This window comes from Seriola aureovittata, chromosome 1, assembly GCF_021018895.1.
Source record: "Seriola aureovittata isolate HTS-2021-v1 ecotype China chromosome 1, ASM2101889v1, whole genome shotgun sequence".
Classification (NCBI taxonomy): domain Eukaryota; kingdom Metazoa; phylum Chordata; class Actinopteri; order Carangiformes; family Carangidae; genus Seriola; species Seriola aureovittata.
The window spans coordinates 34,257,644-34,278,239 of record NC_079364.1 but is presented as its reverse complement, the minus strand read 5'-3'; the positions used below and the strand labels follow the sequence as shown (position 1 = coordinate 34,278,239).

At 39.7% G+C, this 20,596-nt stretch overlaps 2 protein-coding genes across 8 annotated transcripts in view; both read right to left on the bottom strand.

The window, feature by feature from the left end:
* The window catches only part of nadsyn1 (NAD synthetase 1), a 32,349-nt gene extending 19,212 nt beyond the window's left edge, over window positions 1-13,137 (bottom strand). For 4 of the 6 annotated variants that reach the window (XM_056382495.1, XM_056382513.1, XM_056382503.1 and 1 more), the window contains exon 1: window positions 13,000-13,137. In XM_056382495.1, coding sequence (XP_056238470.1) covers window positions 13,000-13,084 — 85 coding nt within the window. In that variant the 5' untranslated portion in view covers window positions 13,085-13,137. The other 2 variants (XM_056382533.1, XM_056382541.1) reach the window with 2 other exon arrangements.
* Window positions 8,101-20,596, bottom strand: part of dok4 (docking protein 4) — a 114,222-nt gene continuing 101,726 nt past the window's right edge. For both annotated transcript variants that reach the window (XM_056382563.1, XM_056382554.1), the window contains exons 9-13: window positions 13,000-20,134; window positions 11,403-11,496; window positions 10,844-10,901; window positions 9,679-9,980; window positions 8,101-9,499 (exon numbers count right to left, since the gene is read on the bottom strand). In XM_056382563.1, the coding sequence (XP_056238538.1) occupies window positions 19,989-20,134 (146 nt within the window). In that variant the 3' untranslated portion in view covers window positions 8,101-9,499; window positions 9,679-9,980; window positions 10,844-10,901; window positions 11,403-11,496; window positions 13,000-19,988. The remainder of the gene's footprint in view (window positions 9,500-9,678; window positions 9,981-10,843; window positions 10,902-11,402; window positions 11,497-12,999; window positions 20,135-20,596) is intronic.

Genomic DNA, 20,596 nt, shown 5'->3' with positions numbered 1-20,596 from the left:
AAATTCTGTTAGTCTCTGTGCTAAGGTAGACACTTTCTCTGAAACAGTACAAATTTTTCTACGACTTCAGAAGAAATGATGTGTGAAGATCAAAATATGTGGCTTTAAGAAAGAGTTACACAGATTTTATTTGAACAAGTTTTAAAGCTTCTCGCACTCTAGTGATGATGTCGTCCACTCTAGCTTTGAACATTACGCGTAATACACACCCATTATAAACTCAAAAATAATCACAAAAAAGCATGAAAATAAAACTGTGATAATTCAAAAACTGTATATATCAAAAAGTTGAAAAGAAGTTTCATAGATGAAAGTCCTGTGAACATTTTAAAGTTTGAATGAAGCCTGTAGCTGAAAGTATGTATATGTAGTAGTTGAAGTTCAAAGAGGCAGAAGTTTTCAAGGATTTGAACGGTCTCTCAATTCATTTGAATGGCAAAAAAAGAGGACAAAGTTTAATATTTAAAAAAGTTGTGTACAAGCATAAATGTCCAGAAGGAGCTGAATGTTTTGATAATTGAATGGTTTTTGCTGGAAAAAGTATAAAGGACTAGTCGGATGTCGAAAAGCTGCATTATTCGACATTTGTAAAGCATGATTGAACTGAATGTCCCATCAGCAGGTAATTCATGCATTATTACTCTGGAAAGATTTCTATAAAGTATGGTCCAAAATTCATTTCTGTAGCCCAAAAGGAGGCTGAGATATGTTTTATTTATAGTTCTAAGGTAAATATCCACCACGTTACAATACTGCCATCTAAGCACCACTCTGGACCCCTTTTTCCTCTAGGGAATTAACTGAGAGACAACCTAATACATCACTTTGATATTATTATTTCATGTTGTAGCTTTAGCTATATATTTGTGTGGTTACAAATTGTTATCTTTTCTTTAGTCAATATATTCTATGTGTACTATTACCCATGATGATGTTATTAGTTTATTTCGTATATTCCAAACCGTAGCTAGGTAGTTGGTATAGGCCGATGTCAAAATGAATGGGCCATTTTATTTTATTTTTATTTCCCTCTTCCTTTATTGAAACAAAGAAAGAGAAGGAAAACCTAAGGGGTTACACACACCCCGAGGATAAAACAGCAGGATCCTCCAGGGCACGCACTTCTTCTTTCTTCTTCTCTTCTCTTCTCTTACAATCTTAATCTTACTGTCACTCTAACGTTCTTGTCGTTCACTTGCACACTAGCTCACATTTGTTTCTAGTCTAGACTTTACTTTGTTACTTTGGTACCAACCTCGTGTTCTTTATCCTCAATTCTCTTATACTTTTGTGCACGATTTTTGTCTTTACTACTTCAGCAAGCCAAGCCTTCCAAATTGAATCACACACAGGTGTGTACAGGTAATTTCGTCGTTTTCTTTTTCGACAAATTCAACTTTTGTCTAGAAGATTTTGAAGGTTTTGTGTCGTTTGGCCAACACCAATTCTTTCCAACTTATCTGGCAAATTAAATTAAATACTAGCGCTTATTCCGCCGTCAACCTCCGGCCCTTTGGCTACATGCCTCACCAGGACCGGCTGACCAGATCTCGAGAGTGCCTACGGAAGAAAGTCTGCTGGCAGACTGCGCTGACACTGACCCACCGAGACATCGGCAGAGCCCGTCACCCCTGGCAACGGCCATCATCTCTGAGAGAAACCCAATTGGAGTGTGGCGTTCCTGACGGCTAGCAACCTAACTCCGGGGCTCCAGCCAGGATCTGAACAGCGCGCCGCAACTCAAAGTAGGCAACTCCATCCTTTGCTCCGAACTGGGTCGATGTCGGAATAATACTAGTCCCGACTTCATAATTTCCTACTGTTAAGAATAAACGCTATACACATAGCCAAATTCATTTTCTTTCACCATCGCCCAAATTATTGCTAGTTCAGCTGGGAGATATATGTATTGTTAGTTATAGATTCATGTTCATTATCATTGTTTATTGTATTCCTGTGTTTAGTTAGTCAATAAATATTATCAACGTGACCCAGTCGTTGCCCTGTGTTTCTTTGAAGTGAAGATCGGAGATCCCTGTAATCGAGAATCTTTGTTCCACATACAAAGGAACTCACTTCCCCGCAGTTCCTTACTATTCACACCTTGGGACGACCCTCCCCCAGGGACCTCACTTACCAGTCAGTGTTGGTCAGTGTGTGACATGTGACCCCCAAGAGTGTCACTAAACAAAACCAGATCTCCTTTTCTGTTCATTCTCTCTTCTCGGCTTGTTCAGGAGAGCAGGCCCTGCTCTCCCTTCTCGGCTCTTCAAGGGGCAACGAGGCCTCAGCCCAGGTCAGCCCTGCTACCTGAGAAAACAGCTCTATCCAACACTCTTCTCCTGAACAGCAGAGATCTGCTTTGGATTAACTGAGAGTGAACTGAGTTCTCTTCAGAATCAGCGGCTTCAACACAAGGTCAGCCAGCTGATTTTCCAAGCAACAGGAGTCACAGCAGATTTAGCGTGGAACAGCTAACTCTGTGAGAAGAACAAAGGAGAAAACAGTGGAAGCAACACAGTCAGACAGGACTTTACTCCACCAGGACAACCGAACCTCCAGCATTTATGGTGTCCAGCTCATGAAGCAGAGATCAGACCCAACATCTGTGTCTATCTGCCTGTCCGTCTACCTGTTCATGTGTCTACCTGCCTACTTGTCTCTGTCTGTGCCTCTGCTTGTCTGTCTATCTCACTGTCTGTCTTGTCCCTGTCTGAGCGTTTGTGTGCCTTTCTGCTTGTTTGTCTGTATGTGTGTTTCTGTGTGAGTTAGAATGAAAAACTGAAATTAACTGCCGAATGCTTCCTGACTAAAACTGCCTGTGGTGTGTAGCGTACATACGTGGCCTGGCATCAGTCAAAAGCCATTAAGGAAGTTCATTATAAGGACATGCAGAGTTACGGACCCCCAATTGACACTTTGCGACTCTTTCCACCATCAAACTATCAGATTGATAGGAAACAGAGACAAAGGACCCCTCTTCCACAAACAGACAATGCTGTTAGCATGGCCGAACAACACAGAACCAGACCAAAGATCAAAGGGTCAGCTCCAGAAGATCAACCAATGGACACCAGACAACTGGAGAATATAGGCAAAATCTCCAGTTTGTAACAATAAGACTTTGTTTAATGATATTTGATTGTTTCTTGTATAGGACAAGTAACAACAAAAGGACTGATTAACACTAAGGTGTGAATCCTGCTCTGTCTGTGCCATGGATGAACACACACACACGCACACACCAACCTCCCTTCCTTTGGCCCTCTCTAGATAAGAGTCATAAACTACAACCCACATTCCAATCCTGGGTAGTGACCAGCAGAACTCTCTTCACAGACACAGATCAAAGGATGAATGTAAAATTAAATATCTAACTGTTCCCTAACTCGTGAGACCCCAAACCTCTATCGCATAGAATGTTTGAAATGTAACATGTAGATTTTAAGACAATGTCTTTCATGTGACCATACTGTCAGCATCCTTCACACGAGGTAACACACACTACATGACATCCAGCATGTCCATATTATTATTATTACAGTCAAAGAACTGCTGTGTAATCCACATTTATAAACTATTAGCTTTGGGAAATGTTTATATTGTTGTTTGATCAATTAACAACTTGTATCATAATTAATTCTAGGTTTGAAGGATGTAATATGAAATCAACACTCCTATTACTCCTCTCTGCTATTATTAGTGCAAGTAGTTTTATGTTATTTCATTTAATGTTTTGTGGTCATGGTGGAAGAAGGATGTGAGAGTTTATAAGTAAACTCTAGATTTAAATTACTCTAAAGTTCAGTGGAAAATTACTCTCTTCTCCAAGTGGAAACACAGGAGAAGATGGTTGAGGCCCCTGAACATGCGCCAGCCCCCAGGGGATAAAACAGTCGTGAACAATTCACACATTGCCAAAAGCTGATGCCTGTTCAGAAGCCTATTCTAAGCCTGTTCAGAAGCCAAAACCAGGCCTAAGCCTTAATCAGGACGACAAGAAGATGCGAGAAGCGAGAAACGATGCAGAGAACTAGAAGCTGAGATCTTTGCTCAAAGCTCAGAGTCCCAGCTCAAAGCCCAGCTCTGTAGCCATGTAAACTCTTAGCTCTAAACTGCTCGCCACAAACTCATGGCTCTTAGTCATTTTTGCACTTTCCGCGTCTTTTATTTTTCTTTGCCACAAGCTACAAGTAACATGATTTTTGTCTACATGCGCAATCTTTTATTTTTATAAGCCAAGTCAAGACCAACTGAACCAAAGCAACAGAAGTACCTCAGAGTAATTTTGTATCTTTTAATCATCATCAAGTTTTCCTTTTTGAAGAATTTGACAACTTTAGAGTCATCTGGTCAACGCCAGTCTCCTTTAAAGTTATCCAGCCAAAGTGAAGAGCATTACAGTTTATTTCGCATCAACCCGCAAGAGACAACAGCAGATAACATCTGCACGACCGCCTGCAGAGAAGCCGAGCAGAAATCAAGAGAGCCCGAGACAGAAAGTCTCCTGGCAAACTCCACCAGAGCTGAACCGCTGAGACACCGGCAGAATCCGTCATCGTGATAATGGGACACGGCCTCCAGAAGAATCCACCTAGACCCCGAGTCTCCAGGGTTACCACGGCAACCACAGCCACCTGGGTTCCAGCCGAGGGTCTCCAGCTACAGCGCAACTCACAGTAGGCCGGTCTTAACACTCTGCTCATGACTGGGTTGATGTCGAAATATAGCAATATTTAATTATCAAACCTAATTCGTAGATGTAGTATCATTAGCTGTATAGCCACAGTGTATAGCCATAACATATTATCTCCCACCATTGCCAACTCATCACACTGCTCATTTCATTATTATTTTCATCTTTATGATTATTACACCCTGCATTTTCTCTGTAGATAGTAGTTTAGTTAAATAAACTCTTTTATTTACACCCAGTTGTTGTCCTGTTGTATTCTTTTGACGTAGAGACTGGAGATCCATTGAATCGAGAAGTCATGGCTTCCGATATGAGATTGATAAATTTGGCAATGAAGTAATTCATTGTTGTCCTCCTAGAGGACTGGTGCCCCATTTCAACGAGAGTAAATCCTTAAATATGGCTTAACGCTACAGGTGCCAAAAATGTGCAGCGATTTTAAGAATGCCTCCCTTTCAGTTTCCTCCTGATTTTCTGCTCTCATTTTACATTAGAGTGAATGGGGTAGTTATATGGTTGCCAGCCACTTTGAAGGGAAGAGTTCAAATTCTGTGAGAATTACAGAGGATTTCTTTTAGCAGTTTAACGCCTTCTCCAACTCTAGCGGTGATGTCACCCGCTCTAGCCCTGAACATTTCATGCAATGCTAACTCATTATAAACTCAAAAATGATCAGAAAAAAGCATAAAATTAAGACTGTGATTAATCAAAAACTGTAGAAGATATGAAAAAGTTGATTACAATTTCTTAGGTGGAAAGTGTTGTGAACATTTAAAAGTTTGAAAGAAGTCTGCAGCTGAAAGTATGCTTAAGTAGTTTAAGTAGTAGGGTTTTCAGGGATTTAATCAGTCTCGCCATTCACTTGAATGGCAAAAAAGTAGCAGAAAAAGCTTAATATTTTGAAAATTATGAATATAGAAAAAAGTCGTATACAAACAGGAATTTCCTGAAGGAGCTGAACGTTTTGATGGTTGAATGGTTTCTGGAGGAAAAAGTATGAAGGAGTAGTTAGATGCCGTAGAAAGGCTGAAAAGAAAGAACAAGATAACGCATTTCATGCTGAAAATGCGTGTGAATGCTGAGGGCTTAATGATATTGCTGAAGTAGCTGAAGCAACTGCTGAAGTAATGCTGAAGTAGGTGAAGCAATGCCTGAAGATTAAAAGCATAACTTGAAAGCTGGAGATTGAATGTTCTGAAATGGTTGAAAAAGGCATGATGGCAGGTGTAACAAACAACAGTTACCAAATTAGTAAGATGAACTGCATCCTAAACAGTAAAAACTACAATTTAAGATATAAATAAGATGAATAATCACTTAATAGCTGCCTCGTGCACAGTTTAAAGTTTGAATGAAGTCTGTAGCTGAAAGTATGTAGTATGCTGACTCAGTATTTACACCAATAATAAAATAAAGATTTGACAAACAACAGTGTGAATGCCTCAGGCATTCCTCCCATGTAATATTACAGGATATAAACTGTAAGATTATATATACACCATTGCATTCTATAGGATTGGATTTTATCTTGCTTCGATCAAATAGATTTTTACTTGATATGTTCTTTTGGAATCCTAAAAGGACTTTTTGACAAGGGTCCCATCCACTTTGACTCCTGTGCCATGGGTGTTAATTGTTTTACAGTAGACAGTTTACAGCACAAAAAGGCTTATCAATTCTAGAGAGACATCAGTTTCCTCACCATAAGATCTGAGGCAACACAAACATTAAGGGTTAGAATCGAGGTCTACACTATCACTCCATTTTGAATGTTTGGAACATATACTTATTTTAGATTACAGTAAGCACTCTTGTTGTATTACAGCATATTAGCTTATCTCCATTATCTCCCAAATATCACAATTGCAGGTGCTCACCATCTACTTGACAAATTGAAGGAGATTTGAATAGGTCATTGGAAAGGGATATACAGCACGTTGTCACATTACTGCCATCTGAATTTAAAATAGAAACAGGTTTTCAGGTTTTTGAGATAAACTAAAACCTCAACAGCTACTTCACACCATCTGCAGAAAATCTGATAAATCCAAGAAATCTCCCTGCTGAATCCACAATTTTCTCAGATTGTTAGATGAGTCAATGTTTTTACTTTTTCTTCCTACTCCAGCGGAACAGTTTATTACATATTTACCATTGCCAAAAAGTCCCAAAACTTCTTGTCTCAACTCACAACATTTCTTACCCACTTCCTCATGCTTGATTATTTCAGTGTCCCTTACTCTCTATGGACAGTTACCCTTCTATGCTGCATGACTGTAGCAAAATCTCTCCAAATTACAACCAAAAATCCAACAATTCTTGCACGGCAATGGTTTGGGAAAATACTGCCTTACTTGGTACAAGTAATCTGGGGAAACTCTATCAGACAAGTACGCCAAATCAAAGTGAAGCAGAAAAGGTTTAGTACTTTTCATTAACTACTTCATCAAACTTAATTCTATAGCTGTATGACACCCCTTTACACTCTTTAAATCTCCAACATGTGTGAGACTCCATCAAAAATACCTTTTATTGGAGCTTTCCTGCTGAGCTGAAACGTGTATGCTACAAATGCAAACACCATTAGAAATTATATCATGTACTCACTGCTTCCCAAACACACTATAGTTACGCTTAACTCCCCAGTAAAAAACATGCAACAGTCTCGCTTCCTTTTAGGATGTTATTTGTTCTTTAATGGCTGAGTGAAGAATAAAACACATAATACATTCTAATTATTAACATTAAGTGGAATAATCCTATTAATGATGCTCAATTCCATAAAAGCCCAGCAAGGTTTTACATTGATGGAAGACAAGGAATGAAATTAACATAATAATTATTATCATAAAATAGTTTAGTTATATAGCACTTACCAAAACCAGAGATTTCAAAGGGCTTCACAAGGTTAAAACAATGAAAAAGCGACAAATGCATGCAAATTACTCAAAATAAAAAAGAGAAATGTGAAAATATGTGAAATGTTTAACCTCCTAGGACCTGGCGTCCACATATGTGGACCTCACATTTTGGGTTCTCTAGACCACAATACTAACTTTTTCTCAACAAGGGCCTGGTGACCACATATGAGGATATTATACTGCCACTCAGTAATCGAAATTTAAAACTAATGTCCTCATATGTGGACATAATTTTTCTCAGGTCCCAATCCGCCTAGATAGCAAAGAGAAATTAAAAATGCACACCATGCAAGAGTTCGGGTCTTAGGAGGTTAAACGAGAATATTCAAAAGCCTTGTGAAAGATACTGATTCATAGCATATATAGAAATAAAATAAACTCTGTTCCTCTCTCCATTTATATTAGTGCTGACCAATAAATTGTATTTTCATTGTCATCGTGATATGAACATATGCAACAAGCAAAAGACTGACTGAAACGTGATAAATTGGAAAGAAATAATTGTATTTATTACACATGTCATGCAGTCACACAGGGTTTTCAACTTGCGTTTTGGTGTCGGGCTGAAGCCTCTCATACACACAGCGCAGAGGCGGGGGGTGGAGACCAGTGAGAAGTTAACATTTTACTACAGTCGTAGTTCTGTGTGTGTCATCACAACCTTTGCGATTGAAAAACCAATTACCGTCCTTCATCACACCACCTGTTCAACAAGATTTTATCATGTAGAAAACCTACATTTTTAACGTCTCCCGTCCACCGCAGTTTGATTTACACATATGCAGCGCAGTTACGTTAAGCTAATAGTGAACAGCAAAACTACACACTTCAATATCTGTTTATTTATTACAAGTAACTGTGACCGCAATATTGAACAGTTATCGCACATCACAAATTTTCCTCATATACTTGTGTCAAATGACTCCAGTCATGAAGTCTTCCATTTCCTTTTAACTAGCTTGGCACAGCACGGGCAAGTGTGTGTGTCAACAAACACTGTAGTAGCCTCTAAGCTGACACTGGGCTCTACTCTATAACTGTACAGATGTTTAACTAATTAAAGTGCCTCATCATTAGACTGACTAAAAAGTCTGAGGGAGTGCTTGGCATCGCCCACAACGTCCATAATGACCTGCCAACTTAAATACAAGACAAAAACACAAAAACAGTTACAATACATCTGCTACAAAGTAATTATAACAGCTTGTCTGTAAATTGTAAAATAACATTTCACCCAAATAAATTCGACATTACTTTGAGTGGGCTGAAAGCTGAATAATAAACTGAAAGTGATAAGTGTCTTGAAATAAACAAAGTGAACAGTCCCTTTTCACACACTTAATTGAATAACATTACTTGAAACTATGTAAACGTGTTGTGTGACATGACTCCAGTCAACCAGTTCATAGTCTACTTTTGGGCTAGCCTACCATGGGCACCAGTGTGTGCTGACCACCACCGTAATCTATGCTGACACTGGGCTCCAGAGTTTTGTCTGTGGAAAGTGCCTCCTCACCAGAAACTGACAGCATTAGTAGGAGAGCCATCTTCTTCCTTGGTGGCTCTGGTTCCATTTCCTCTCTGCAGGCCTGTGATGCAGTTTCTCTGTCCTTCGGCATATGACTCAGCTTTTGCCACACCTCTCCACTCCCTGCTTTGGGCAGGCACCTGGGGTCCTTTAATTGAGGGTCTGGAGCTGTTGCTACCTTTAACCATGAAAGGTTCGTGTTCTCCTTTCATGTGTTGTGAGGTCCTCTGAGAATGTAGCCTTGTAGCAAGGTCAACGTCTGAGATCTCCATTGTACGCATGAGGTGGCAGAGTGCAGGCAGGACCACAGAGCAGGACACATATTGTCACCCCCCAGGAGCTCAGTGACATACCCTCAAACACACAAACAAGACCAACAGAATTATAGACTACATTTTTCATCATAACACCCATTTAGTGGACAGGCCTAAAATTATTTCTAAAATACAATAATAAAGTTACCATTATACCTTACCCATAATACCATTATATTGAAGAAAATAAAATAGTTGAGACTAGGAAAATCACTTTACCTGCATGACTCAAGCTGTGTTTCCAACTTTGCTAGCCTGTCATATTCAGCTGAGGTTAGCAATAGCTATGTTGTTCTTCTGCTGGGCCAGTGTTGCCTTCAGTGGTTCTTTGTTGTGTTGGACACACATTATCATCTCAAGTGTTGAATTCCAGCATGTGGGTACATCCTGGATGATTGACTACTCTGTTTGTCCATGAGAGGCTTGCTGAACTTTCAGCTCTGCTGTGTTTGCAGAACTGTGTTTGAAATCTCTGTCTATTTTACAGCACTTGGCTAGAGCACGGTTCTATGGTTCTCGTGCTGAGGGGGGAAAAGACAGATGAGAAAGGGTCAGACATACCCATACATCTGTGAAGATTTTCAGTCATCCAAGTCATGGTTATCCAAGAAAAGTGGACTTAGTTGTAGATACTGAAGATGTTTCACCTCTCATCCAAGAGGTTTGTTCATCTCTGAACTATCTTGTAGTATCTAAAACCAAGTCCACTTGCCCTTAATTCAACCTTTCTTGGACATTATTAAAGTTATGGAGCTTCATTAGTTGGGATCATCATCAGCTTTTGCCGCCGAGTTTTTTTATTTGTGAAGTATGTTCAGACACACAGGAAATTTGATGATTATTTGATATGAATTCCTATAAAGTAATAATGTAATTAGTATATACATGTCCAGTAAGTATAATGTGTTCCCTAATACTGTGAATTCAACCACTAAGGGATATTTATATGGGTAGACAGAACTGAATTGTTGTGTGGGAAGTAAATTCAAGAGACTCTGCAGTTACATTTTGAGGTCACAGGTATAGTAAGTATTAACTCTTAATAATTACAGTATTACGTCTTATTTTGAAGTGATATGATGAAAATTATGATAATAATAATATTATTATTTATTATTATTAATTAATTAATATAAAATGTCAAGTCTGATTCCTTACATAATATGGCAGTATGACTATGACTGAATGCAACAATCTCACCATGGTCCACTCAGCCTGAAATGCAGCAACTCCTGCACCACATAGCACCTAGTGCTACTACAATTGCTTACTAATATACACCAACTTACTTAACTTAATTACTCATTAATAAAGAAGTATAATACTTTTAGTAGTTAGTGTGAATCGCCATTATTTTTTCAAAATTGCTGTTTTTGAACCTTACCTTTTGTTTTCAACCTTCCTCCATCTTCCCTCTCCCTTTGTCATCAATCCAAAATCAGCTGAGATGCAAAGTAATATAGAAAGGTAATGGTCAAAAGAATGACAAAGCCCAAATACATTCAAGTTACGTTTTTGTTTACCGTTTAGAAACCTTATCTTCTCAATAATGCACTTTAGCGATGTATCACAAAAATAGCTCTATTCATTATTACTGCTATATGACGTAAACTCGCGCTCCAAAATGGATATCCACACACACCCAATGTTATATTTCACTAATATATAACCATCTGCACCCCATAAAAAAATCACTTCCAGCCTTTTACTCGAATTCCACAACGTTGGATGAAATGACATTACGAGACAGGATTTACAACCAATAGGCGGCTCCTGGTTAATGTTTAGTGTTGCTAACTTTATCCATATGCAGTATCTAAGTCTAATCTGTTATCGTCCTTAAATATACTAATTTAGTGGAGAATCCACTAACATGCTTTAATGCACGTTAATTAGATGTTGACATGCTGATAACATGCAATCCGGTTATTTACAAGTCTCACCTGTTAAACGTTCATCACAGACGGTATATTCTGCTGCAATTCTGCTGCGCTGCTAGCATTTCCAAAAATTGAGATGATCCATGTTCCGCCATTTCTGTAAAAAAAATGGTCCATAGAGTGAACGCAGATGACGCGACTCTCTATTCAAGGGCTCTGGGCTGAAACACCTCTGTTAGGACATGGCTTTTTCCACGCATGACATGTGTTACATTTTTAATGTAAGAACTTCAGATCTACTTTTACAGAGGTAAATAATTAGCTGCTGCTGTGACACTGTGACACAGCAGCAGGTTGAGCTGCCCTCTACTCGCGCTACGGGAAGTAGACTGTTGTCCGACTTGAGAGCAGTCGTTTAATACCAGAGACAGTAGAGAAAACTGAGAGGCTTCATTTCCGTTTATTTCCTGTATGTGTGTGACGTGAGTTTCTTCAGCTCCCGGCCCCTTTAGAGACCGGAAGCAGGTCTGAGTGTATTCATTTCAATGGGCGAAGTGAACAAATTCAAATTCAAAATTCTTTTGCTGGAATAAATCACAGGATAAATATTGAACCCAGTCTTCACAAGCCACACGTCTTCGGAACATTCTAACATCAAAATGACATTTTTTCAGATCAACAGATCAGGAGAAAATTAACTTTACTGGAGACCTGCCTCTGTCTCAGTGCTATACTCTCGCGAGATCTGTCAACTGCCGACATCGTTTGCCAACCGATAACGAGATGTTTAGACGGACCAGTTATTTTTGGATTTACTTATTTATACGTTAACCCATGGATTAAACTTTAAAACTTAAATAGAACTTGTATCATTGCTTAACAATTGCTAAAACAGATTATTAGCCTATTAAATTGACATGACTTTGTACTGGGCTGATCAAATGTCGTTAATACATTAAAAAAATTGCTGCAAAAAAGGCGCAAATCTGTCCGTGTTGTATCGTCTATTGTTGTATTCTCTTGGCAGGGACAAGTAATCAATCAGTGTTAAAATGCCCGAGCTTTGTGCAGCAATAGGCTGCAATAACCAGAAAAACGGATGTGTCTTTTCTTTCCCAAAGGCTGCAGAGAGGTAAGTCTAGACAGGGATAGATTTTAATATTATTACACTTACGCCCACTCAGGAGACTGGAACTGTTTCCCACTTCATACTATTGGCGCTGCCTGTAATGCGGTATCTTCTATATAGAGGATCTTTGTTAATACTCCGCCCCTGAAGTCACACAGAGGGGCTGTTGCACATTTTCAGCATTTGGTTCGTCGACAGTGAGCCAGAATCTGTGTGGTCACAAAATCTGACGGGTCACAGATTTCGGTGTAACACCGGCAGCTCACTTTGACGATCAAGTCAGCCTAAATCAAACTCGGAGGCACAGATTGAATCTCTCTGTGTGCTCGGCTTAGCCATGTGACCCTCCAACAGCATAAAGCATTTTACAATGTAACACATTCACTATCTTCCACGTCCATCATTCACCACTTATTTTAAGATTAAATGTGATCAGCTCTACACTTAAGTTAGCAGCTCCTCGCAGCCGTAAATCTGTAAACCATATGTTAGTGTGCAGCTGAAGCAGCTTCAGACAGTCCCACCACTTACTTTTCAATATTCTCTCCAAGTTGCCTTCAAAGTCCAAACTCCACTGATTCAACGAGCAGGTCGCGAGAGTCACTTTACGTCCCATTATCTCGATGGTTTGCAGCTATAACAGTGACTGCGCCGTAATGCAAATTACATGCGATATACCGTCAAGCTTCTACAGCGCAGGTCATACACTGTAGTTGTAGTTGTAGTTGTAGTTCTTCTTCTTCTTCTTCTTCTTCTTCTTCTTCTTCTTCTTCTTCTTCTTCTTCTTCTTCTTCTTCTTCTTCTTCTTCTTCTTCTTCTTCTTCTTCTTCTTCTTCTTCTTCTTGGCAACCAGCGTAATACGTGCATTACCGCCACCCTCTGCTCCGGAGTGTGGATCAGAGATTAAATTCTATTCCATAACCCCATCTAAGAAATTCACTGAAAACTTTTCTGCTCTGCCCCTAAGGTAAATCCATCAAGTGTGATTTGTAATGTCATGAACATCCAGCCTCCTGAGCTCTTCCTTCATAGCTTGTCTCTCTGGCTCATACCTATCACATTGTGTAATTGCATGTATGTTTCCTCTGCCTGACAATATTCACACAAGCCGGTTGGGTGTTTTCCTATAATCTGAGTGTAGGCCTAGGAGTGACGCTATTGCCATGACAAAAATCTTTCCACACCAGATGGACAGATATAAACACCTGCCAATAGGGTTGCCACCTTTTATGTGAAAAAATAAGTGACCAACCCAGCTTGTCAGTCTATTGCTAAATGATAAACCAATCTACTTGTAGGCTACCACTGGTTTGGTTTTACTTGACATTACATTATACACAGCACTTTAAGGACATAACATGAATAAAAATACGGGACAAATTGCAATTTATTTTGAAATACGTGACGATCCTGTATTTTATGGGACGGGTGGCAACCCTACTTGCCAAAGTACTCAAGACTGCCTCTGTGGTAGTTCCCGCCAAAAGGCTCTATGGAGCTGATAATAACGCATAATTGGGGGATCCTTTTCTGTGGATTCTTCACTAAAAGCGACATACAAACAGTCATTTGATCCATGGTTACTGTAAAGATATTCATCATTGCAACCTTAACTCCATAATCACAAATCCAATGTGCTGGCAGGAGCAAAGAGATGACAGTGAAAATTTGTCACTGTAATTCAAGTAATACAGCATTGTAATACACAGTACTATTGTATACATGTAGATGATCTATGAAAATATATATCTTTCATTCATACCCTCATCCATTTAGTGAAGCACATTCAGACTGTAGAATACTGTAAACCGCGTAAAACAGCTTTTACATGAACAATAGTTTTCAAAAATAAAACAGGATTCATAAAGTCACATTCAACAGACTGAGATCACAATGGAGAATGAGACACAATTAAGTTGTAGACTTTATTTTTCTCCAAAACATGCACTGGATGTGGACAGTGTAAATGAGGAAAACAACATTTCGTCATCAGTTACAAAGCTAAGGGGAGGAAACAGCCATCGGTGAGAGCTGACACTGTCATTGTGATAACACTACAAGCACAAAAACACATTGTAACTGGTGTAACTGTGGTGCTTTCAAACCTCAGTCAGTGCTGTTATTTTCCATCCTGTTTCCATCAATCATCTCTTCCACTTAAGACTTTGCTGTAGCACTTGTATGACCAGAGGGGTGTTTAATAAAGTTTAATAAAGCAACATCACCAGTAGCTCCTTGACTCAGACTTCATCTCAACAACTCTTTGATGAATTGCCATGAAACAGTCATGGTCCCCAGATGAAGAAGCCTAATGACATTGGTGGTCCCCTGATTTTTAATGTAGCACAACCAGCAGGTCAGAGTTTCACTTATTCACTAAAATGACCTAACATGAAATAGATAATTGGCACAGAAATTCAGTTCCAGATGATGTATCACACTAACGTTGGTGATCCTCTCTGGTGCCTCCAAGAGGGTGGAGTTAGTGGTTCAGAGTGAAAAGTCTTAAAACCTTTGTAGGGATTGTATTAAAATTTAATTAAACAAATCACATGCCAGCAAATCAAACAACATTTCCATCAGCCTCAGCTGTACTTATTTTACTGGTAAAATGTTGGGATGCTAACACACTAAAAATGGAAATCAATAACTACTAAACATCAGCATGTGAACTATGTGTATCTGATAGCATACTGACACAGCACCTGTGTTCTTAGACCCTTGGTTAGCTATAGGCTAACCTTTTTCTCTCATTTAAATCAAAAATATGAAAGACAGAAATACTGACCTAAAAAGACAAACAGTTTAAAAGTATTTCATCAGTACTTCAACCATGTGACTGTTATTGTCACCTCTACAAACCAATTGAACCTTGGCTCTTACAAACTGCAAATAATCTTATTTTGTGCCCCATCTGATTCATCAGAGTTTTATCACACAGTATCACAGTTTAGTGTAAAGTGTAGTGATCTGTGCTCAATTTTTCAGGTCTGTGTTTTCAAGTAGTCCACCAGCTGTTCTTTAACCAAATTTAACAGATCTCATTAGCACTATCTTGGATTAAAGGAGCTATTTGTAAGTTTTGCTATTGCTACATAGCTAATGTTAGCATTAGCAGCTGTTTACTGTATACGTAGAAGAAAGGTTGTGAGTTCAGCATCAAACTTCATTACTTTACTCACCAGCAGTGTAAGCAACCATGTTTTGCCTCTATATCTACCATTTATTTTCTTGTCATGAAGTAAGCATGCTAACCTGGTAGCCCTGGCCTGTCTTGTCACTTTCCAATACTGAGTCACTGTAGCCTCCAGTCTGCCCTGAAGAAGCAGCTGTTCAGAGGACGAATTATAACCTCTTCTTCTGTAGATGCAACGATGACTGAAAGTCTTGATGAGACTGGTAAGTAAACAGGTGTTAATGCTCCTTAATGCAGTTTTCCTTATTAAACACCCCTCTGAAGATTTCTCCTACCACAGATTACAGTTTCTTTCCAAAACAAGGAGCAGCATATGTTTCAGGCATGTGGACAGGACGAGACTGTGATTAATCTAAGGCCAAAAAGATTCAAACTGTGAGGCGACAGTGCGGAAGACACAATGGTAAATGTGTTTGTGTTGTCCACTCAGGTGCAGATTTATGTGTAAAGAGCCATGAGGACGACGTGTGGACCGGCTACCATCTGCTTCCACATTACAAGGTACAAAAACATGGTGAGTATCTGCATTTTAAATGAAGACATACTCCCAATAATCTCTCTTTCACACACGCACGCATGCATGCACACACACACACACACACACACACACACACACACACACACACACACACACCACACACACACACACACACAACCACACACACACACATTTCATATGAAATAAATAACAATATGTACAAGATTCTCTTAGGTCAGCAAACTCAGGTTTTACAGTATGTAAGTACACCAAAAACACATTTACACACAATACATAATGTACATCATGTAAACAACCAATAAAATGCTTTAGCCCTGTCATGTTCAAATTATGTAAAATCATAAAACATGAAATGTAGGTTGCACAAAGATTCCAGCATTAATCAAGCTATATTAGACCTAGATACAGACCAGATATGAGGCGTTTTATAATGAGGCGTTTTATAGCGATGTAAAGGTCTGTGTTTCCCCAGAGCTGTTTTCCCAGAGCTGCTGTGATAAAATCTCCACAGTCACACCACAGTCTTAAACTCTTCTGACATAATCAAAAGGCATCAGTGGAGGGATGATCTCCCATGAGCCCATAGAGAAAAACATGATCCGGCCTCTATGGTTCTGGCAGCCTGTCCTTCCTCTCCCCCTCCCACCACCACCCCTACAGTGCCAATGAGATGAGTAGCAAAGTGCAATAGAAGGCAAAGGCAGTATATAGCAAAGTCTTCATTAAAGACAACATAATCTTCTTTTTGGTCTTTCTCTCTTGACAGCCTCCTTCAATGGTCAAACAGACAGCTTGGGCAGGTGGGAGGGAAGTTTATGTTTACGATGATTAGACTGGAAATAATTACCTTAGGAATTCATGCTTCAGTGCCAGAAGAAAATGTAGGCAGGTATGTATCAGAAATTCACATCATTTCATATGAGGGTAAGAAATACATCTGGTTCAGTGTCCCCTGATTATGATCCACAGAGTTGATCAGTGCTGCTTTATGGGAAGACTTTGACCTTCAGAGATGCAAGCAATGCAACAGCACACAGTAAAATAATTATTAAGATGTCAGACACAGCAACAGAGCAAAATTAAACCTGAGTAGATGATCAGATGGGTTGTTAACAAACCAGGATCTATACTACATTGTTTGGAGGTAAAACTGAAAGTGAAATCACCTGAATTGTTGCTAAAAAATCCTGTTCTATCATGGGGCCTACAACTGAGACCAGAACTCAGCCCTCACCCATGTCTTTTAGACTGAACCTGACTGGCACTGCCAAGTTTGAGACCCCAGCTAAATTTTTGCTTTATTTCATTCTCTACCGACCATTAGTTTTTCCATGCTAATGCATCAGCTGGGAATTGTGAATTTTCTTAAAACATAATCAGACAACTGGAACAGTCAGAGAGAGAAATTTTCATTTGAAAATAAAAGACCCAAATTTTGAGCAACAAAACAGTGCCAACTCGGCTCATAAGATGATGCTCTGCTGGGACTGAAGGTTAGGTTCAGGTAGCAGGACTTTAGATGGAGCCAATTCAGAGGCTGCATCTGAAGTCTGAGTACTTCACAGGGATGCAACTAGACTGTCTCACTTCAGGCTCCAACGGGTGGATCCTTTGTGGTCCAACCTATCCCAAGATTCATCGTGCGCCATTAATGAAAATAATATGGCAGCAAACAACACTGACAGAGCCTGAAGATTGCACTGTTAAATGTTATATTGGGTTTAAGCTCAGTTCAACAGCTAATGGTACCACTGTTAAAACCACCGGCCTCAAAAACCTCAAGTTTTAGTGAAAAATCTTTTGTCAAAGTTCCAAGGGGACAAGCACGGCGCTTTGTGATGCAACGGTGAGGGTGGGGACAGCTGGGGATGCAAAGCGGAAATCCTTAGTAGGCCAGACCATCTCATTAGATTCAGCCTTCTTGGTCTATGAAGTGTAAGAAGGACAGCCCCCCCCCCCCCCCCCCCCGAAAGGATGCTCCCCCAGAATTGAGAACTAGTTAGGACAGCAATGTTTAATTTAACACAGTTATAGACGTTAATCCGCTGGCAGCCATGAAGAAACTCAAGTCAGACCATCAGACCCAGCACTGATAGTCCTATTTTATGCACAAATCGAAGTGATATCTTTCTGCCCTAAAAAAATTACCAAATGTAGCCGGTGGGGGCGGCTGTGGCTCAGGAGGTAGAGCGGGTTGTCCTCTAATTAGAAGGTCAGTGGTTCGATCCCTGGCTCCTCCAGTCTGTGTGTCGAAGTGTCCTTAAGCAAGATAAAACCCCACCTTGCCCATGATGGCTGTTCCATCAGTGTGTGATTGTGATGTGTGAATGTGGCAAGCATTGTAAAGCGCTTTGAGTGGTCAGTAAGACTAGAATTTACCATTTAGCCAGGTTGCTAGGTAACCAGATATGTTTGTCCGTAAAGGCCTTAATATGCTTCAAACAAACTAGTGTCTATGATGTGTCATCCAACACATTACTCAAATGTTTATACCTGTCCTGAATGGCCAAACGGAGGAGAAAACCAACCATACAAATTTAAAGTCGACATAAAAATGACTTGGATTTAAATGGAGTGTTTCTTTGATAAGGTCCAAGTTCGTTCTGTCCATCAAACTTCCCCGTAAAATTATCAGGTAACTATTTGAAATTTATGGACTCGTATCTTGAAGCGTTATCAGTTTTAAAAATTATATATTCATACATACTGTAAGGTTGTATTTGTTTTTGCATGTTGGCAACTTTGGTTTAAGGATGTTAAGAATGTGAACCTTGGGTAAACTGCTGAACTTTGGGGTGAGCAGGATGTCAAAGGATCCATTACAAATCTTAGTTACACATCGTTGTTTGTTGGTTTCTCTACAGTACATCCAGCAGAGATTTAGTGATGCACCCCCTTTTAGGAGGGTGGAAGTAATAAAGTGAAACGTAGAGGTAAAGGTCTCGATGCTATATAAGCAGTTCAAGTTTTATCAATCAAGGAGAGACTTGGTGTACCCTGCACCAGATCTGTCCTTTGTGCATGAATAAACCAGCCAAATTGAAGTGTTGACTTGTTGGTCTGATTGTGTAAATTTTTTTAAACTACACCGACATATATTTTCATATCTTTCATATCAATTGCCTGTGACTTCACATAACAGAGAGCTGCCCAGCCAGTCCAGTTTGAACTATAATAACTCTGTATCTCAGTTTTAGTTTTGACACTATTCAGGTTGAAAACATATTGAGTTGTCTTAGTGACTGACCAGCTATAGCTGGAAAAGTGAACACTGTGTTGTTTGTTGTGACATCAGTTGTATCTCATGCTGCCAGACAATTATTATTTGAAACATAACTTCAACGAAAACTTGTTGCATAAATTCAGTAAAAAAAACCTCACCTTCGGGAGAGGCCATTCAGAACAGGTAGAAACACGTCTGACTTTAGATATAGTCAGTCAACATGCAATATAGCCTCAGTGGTTCAAAGCATACAGACCTTACTTTAATCAGTAGGCAACATCTGCCAATCTGTCTGAGAGTGGGAAAAGGTCAAATATCTGTGTCTGCTGTGGAAGTGTGGGAGCTGCAGCCATGGAGGGAAGCCAAGTCTCCTTACAGTCTTCTGCAGGATTCTGCTTTCTGCATTCAAGATGGTCTATGGGCCTGTGTTGGTCTGGCCAACGACATATCCTGTGAGGTGTAATGCTGGGCTGGAAAATAAATACAAGAAGGGACAGTGTGTGTTTCTCTCAGTGTGTGTGAATCATGTGTGCCTGCATGCATGTGGCTATCTGTGTGTGCGTATGTTTTTCAGTGTTTACATCCTGTTCTGTATGTGTGTGTCACTGTCCAGGGTAGGTGGGGTAGTGTGTCGCGGAGTGTGTGTGTATGTAGGGCTGGGACTGTGCATGAGTGTTTGCCAGGGGCAGCATGTCATGGCGGTCTGGAGGCAGGCGGGTCGACAGCAGGTCGTCTTCTGAAGTGTCGGCTGCAGACAGAGCAGACACACTGTTACATCAGCACAGAGCAGATACAAGAGCAGTTTCCCCCTGCTTGCAGTCTTTATGCTGAGCTACGCTAACTATGTCCAGACTCCGGCTACGTACTTCAACACACTGATGTCAGAGTTCTCATCCGACTCTCTAAAAGCAATTGAAACATATTCTTTGAAAGACCAAATAGGAGACATTACAGTTGGAATTATTTTATCCTTTTTAAAAAAAAAAGGAAAAAAAAAAAGGTTTTAAACAACTGAAACAAACTTTTTTCATTGTATGTGAAGTTGTGAATCACCTCAATGGTAAGAATCACCCATTAATCTAATATAGAATCTGCTTCAGTTGGATAATTTTTATTCCTATCTATATGGTGGCCCTGAGAGCTCAAAGCTCTGCAACTTAAAAAAAACACATACAAACAGACAAAACACAAACAAATACACAAACACACC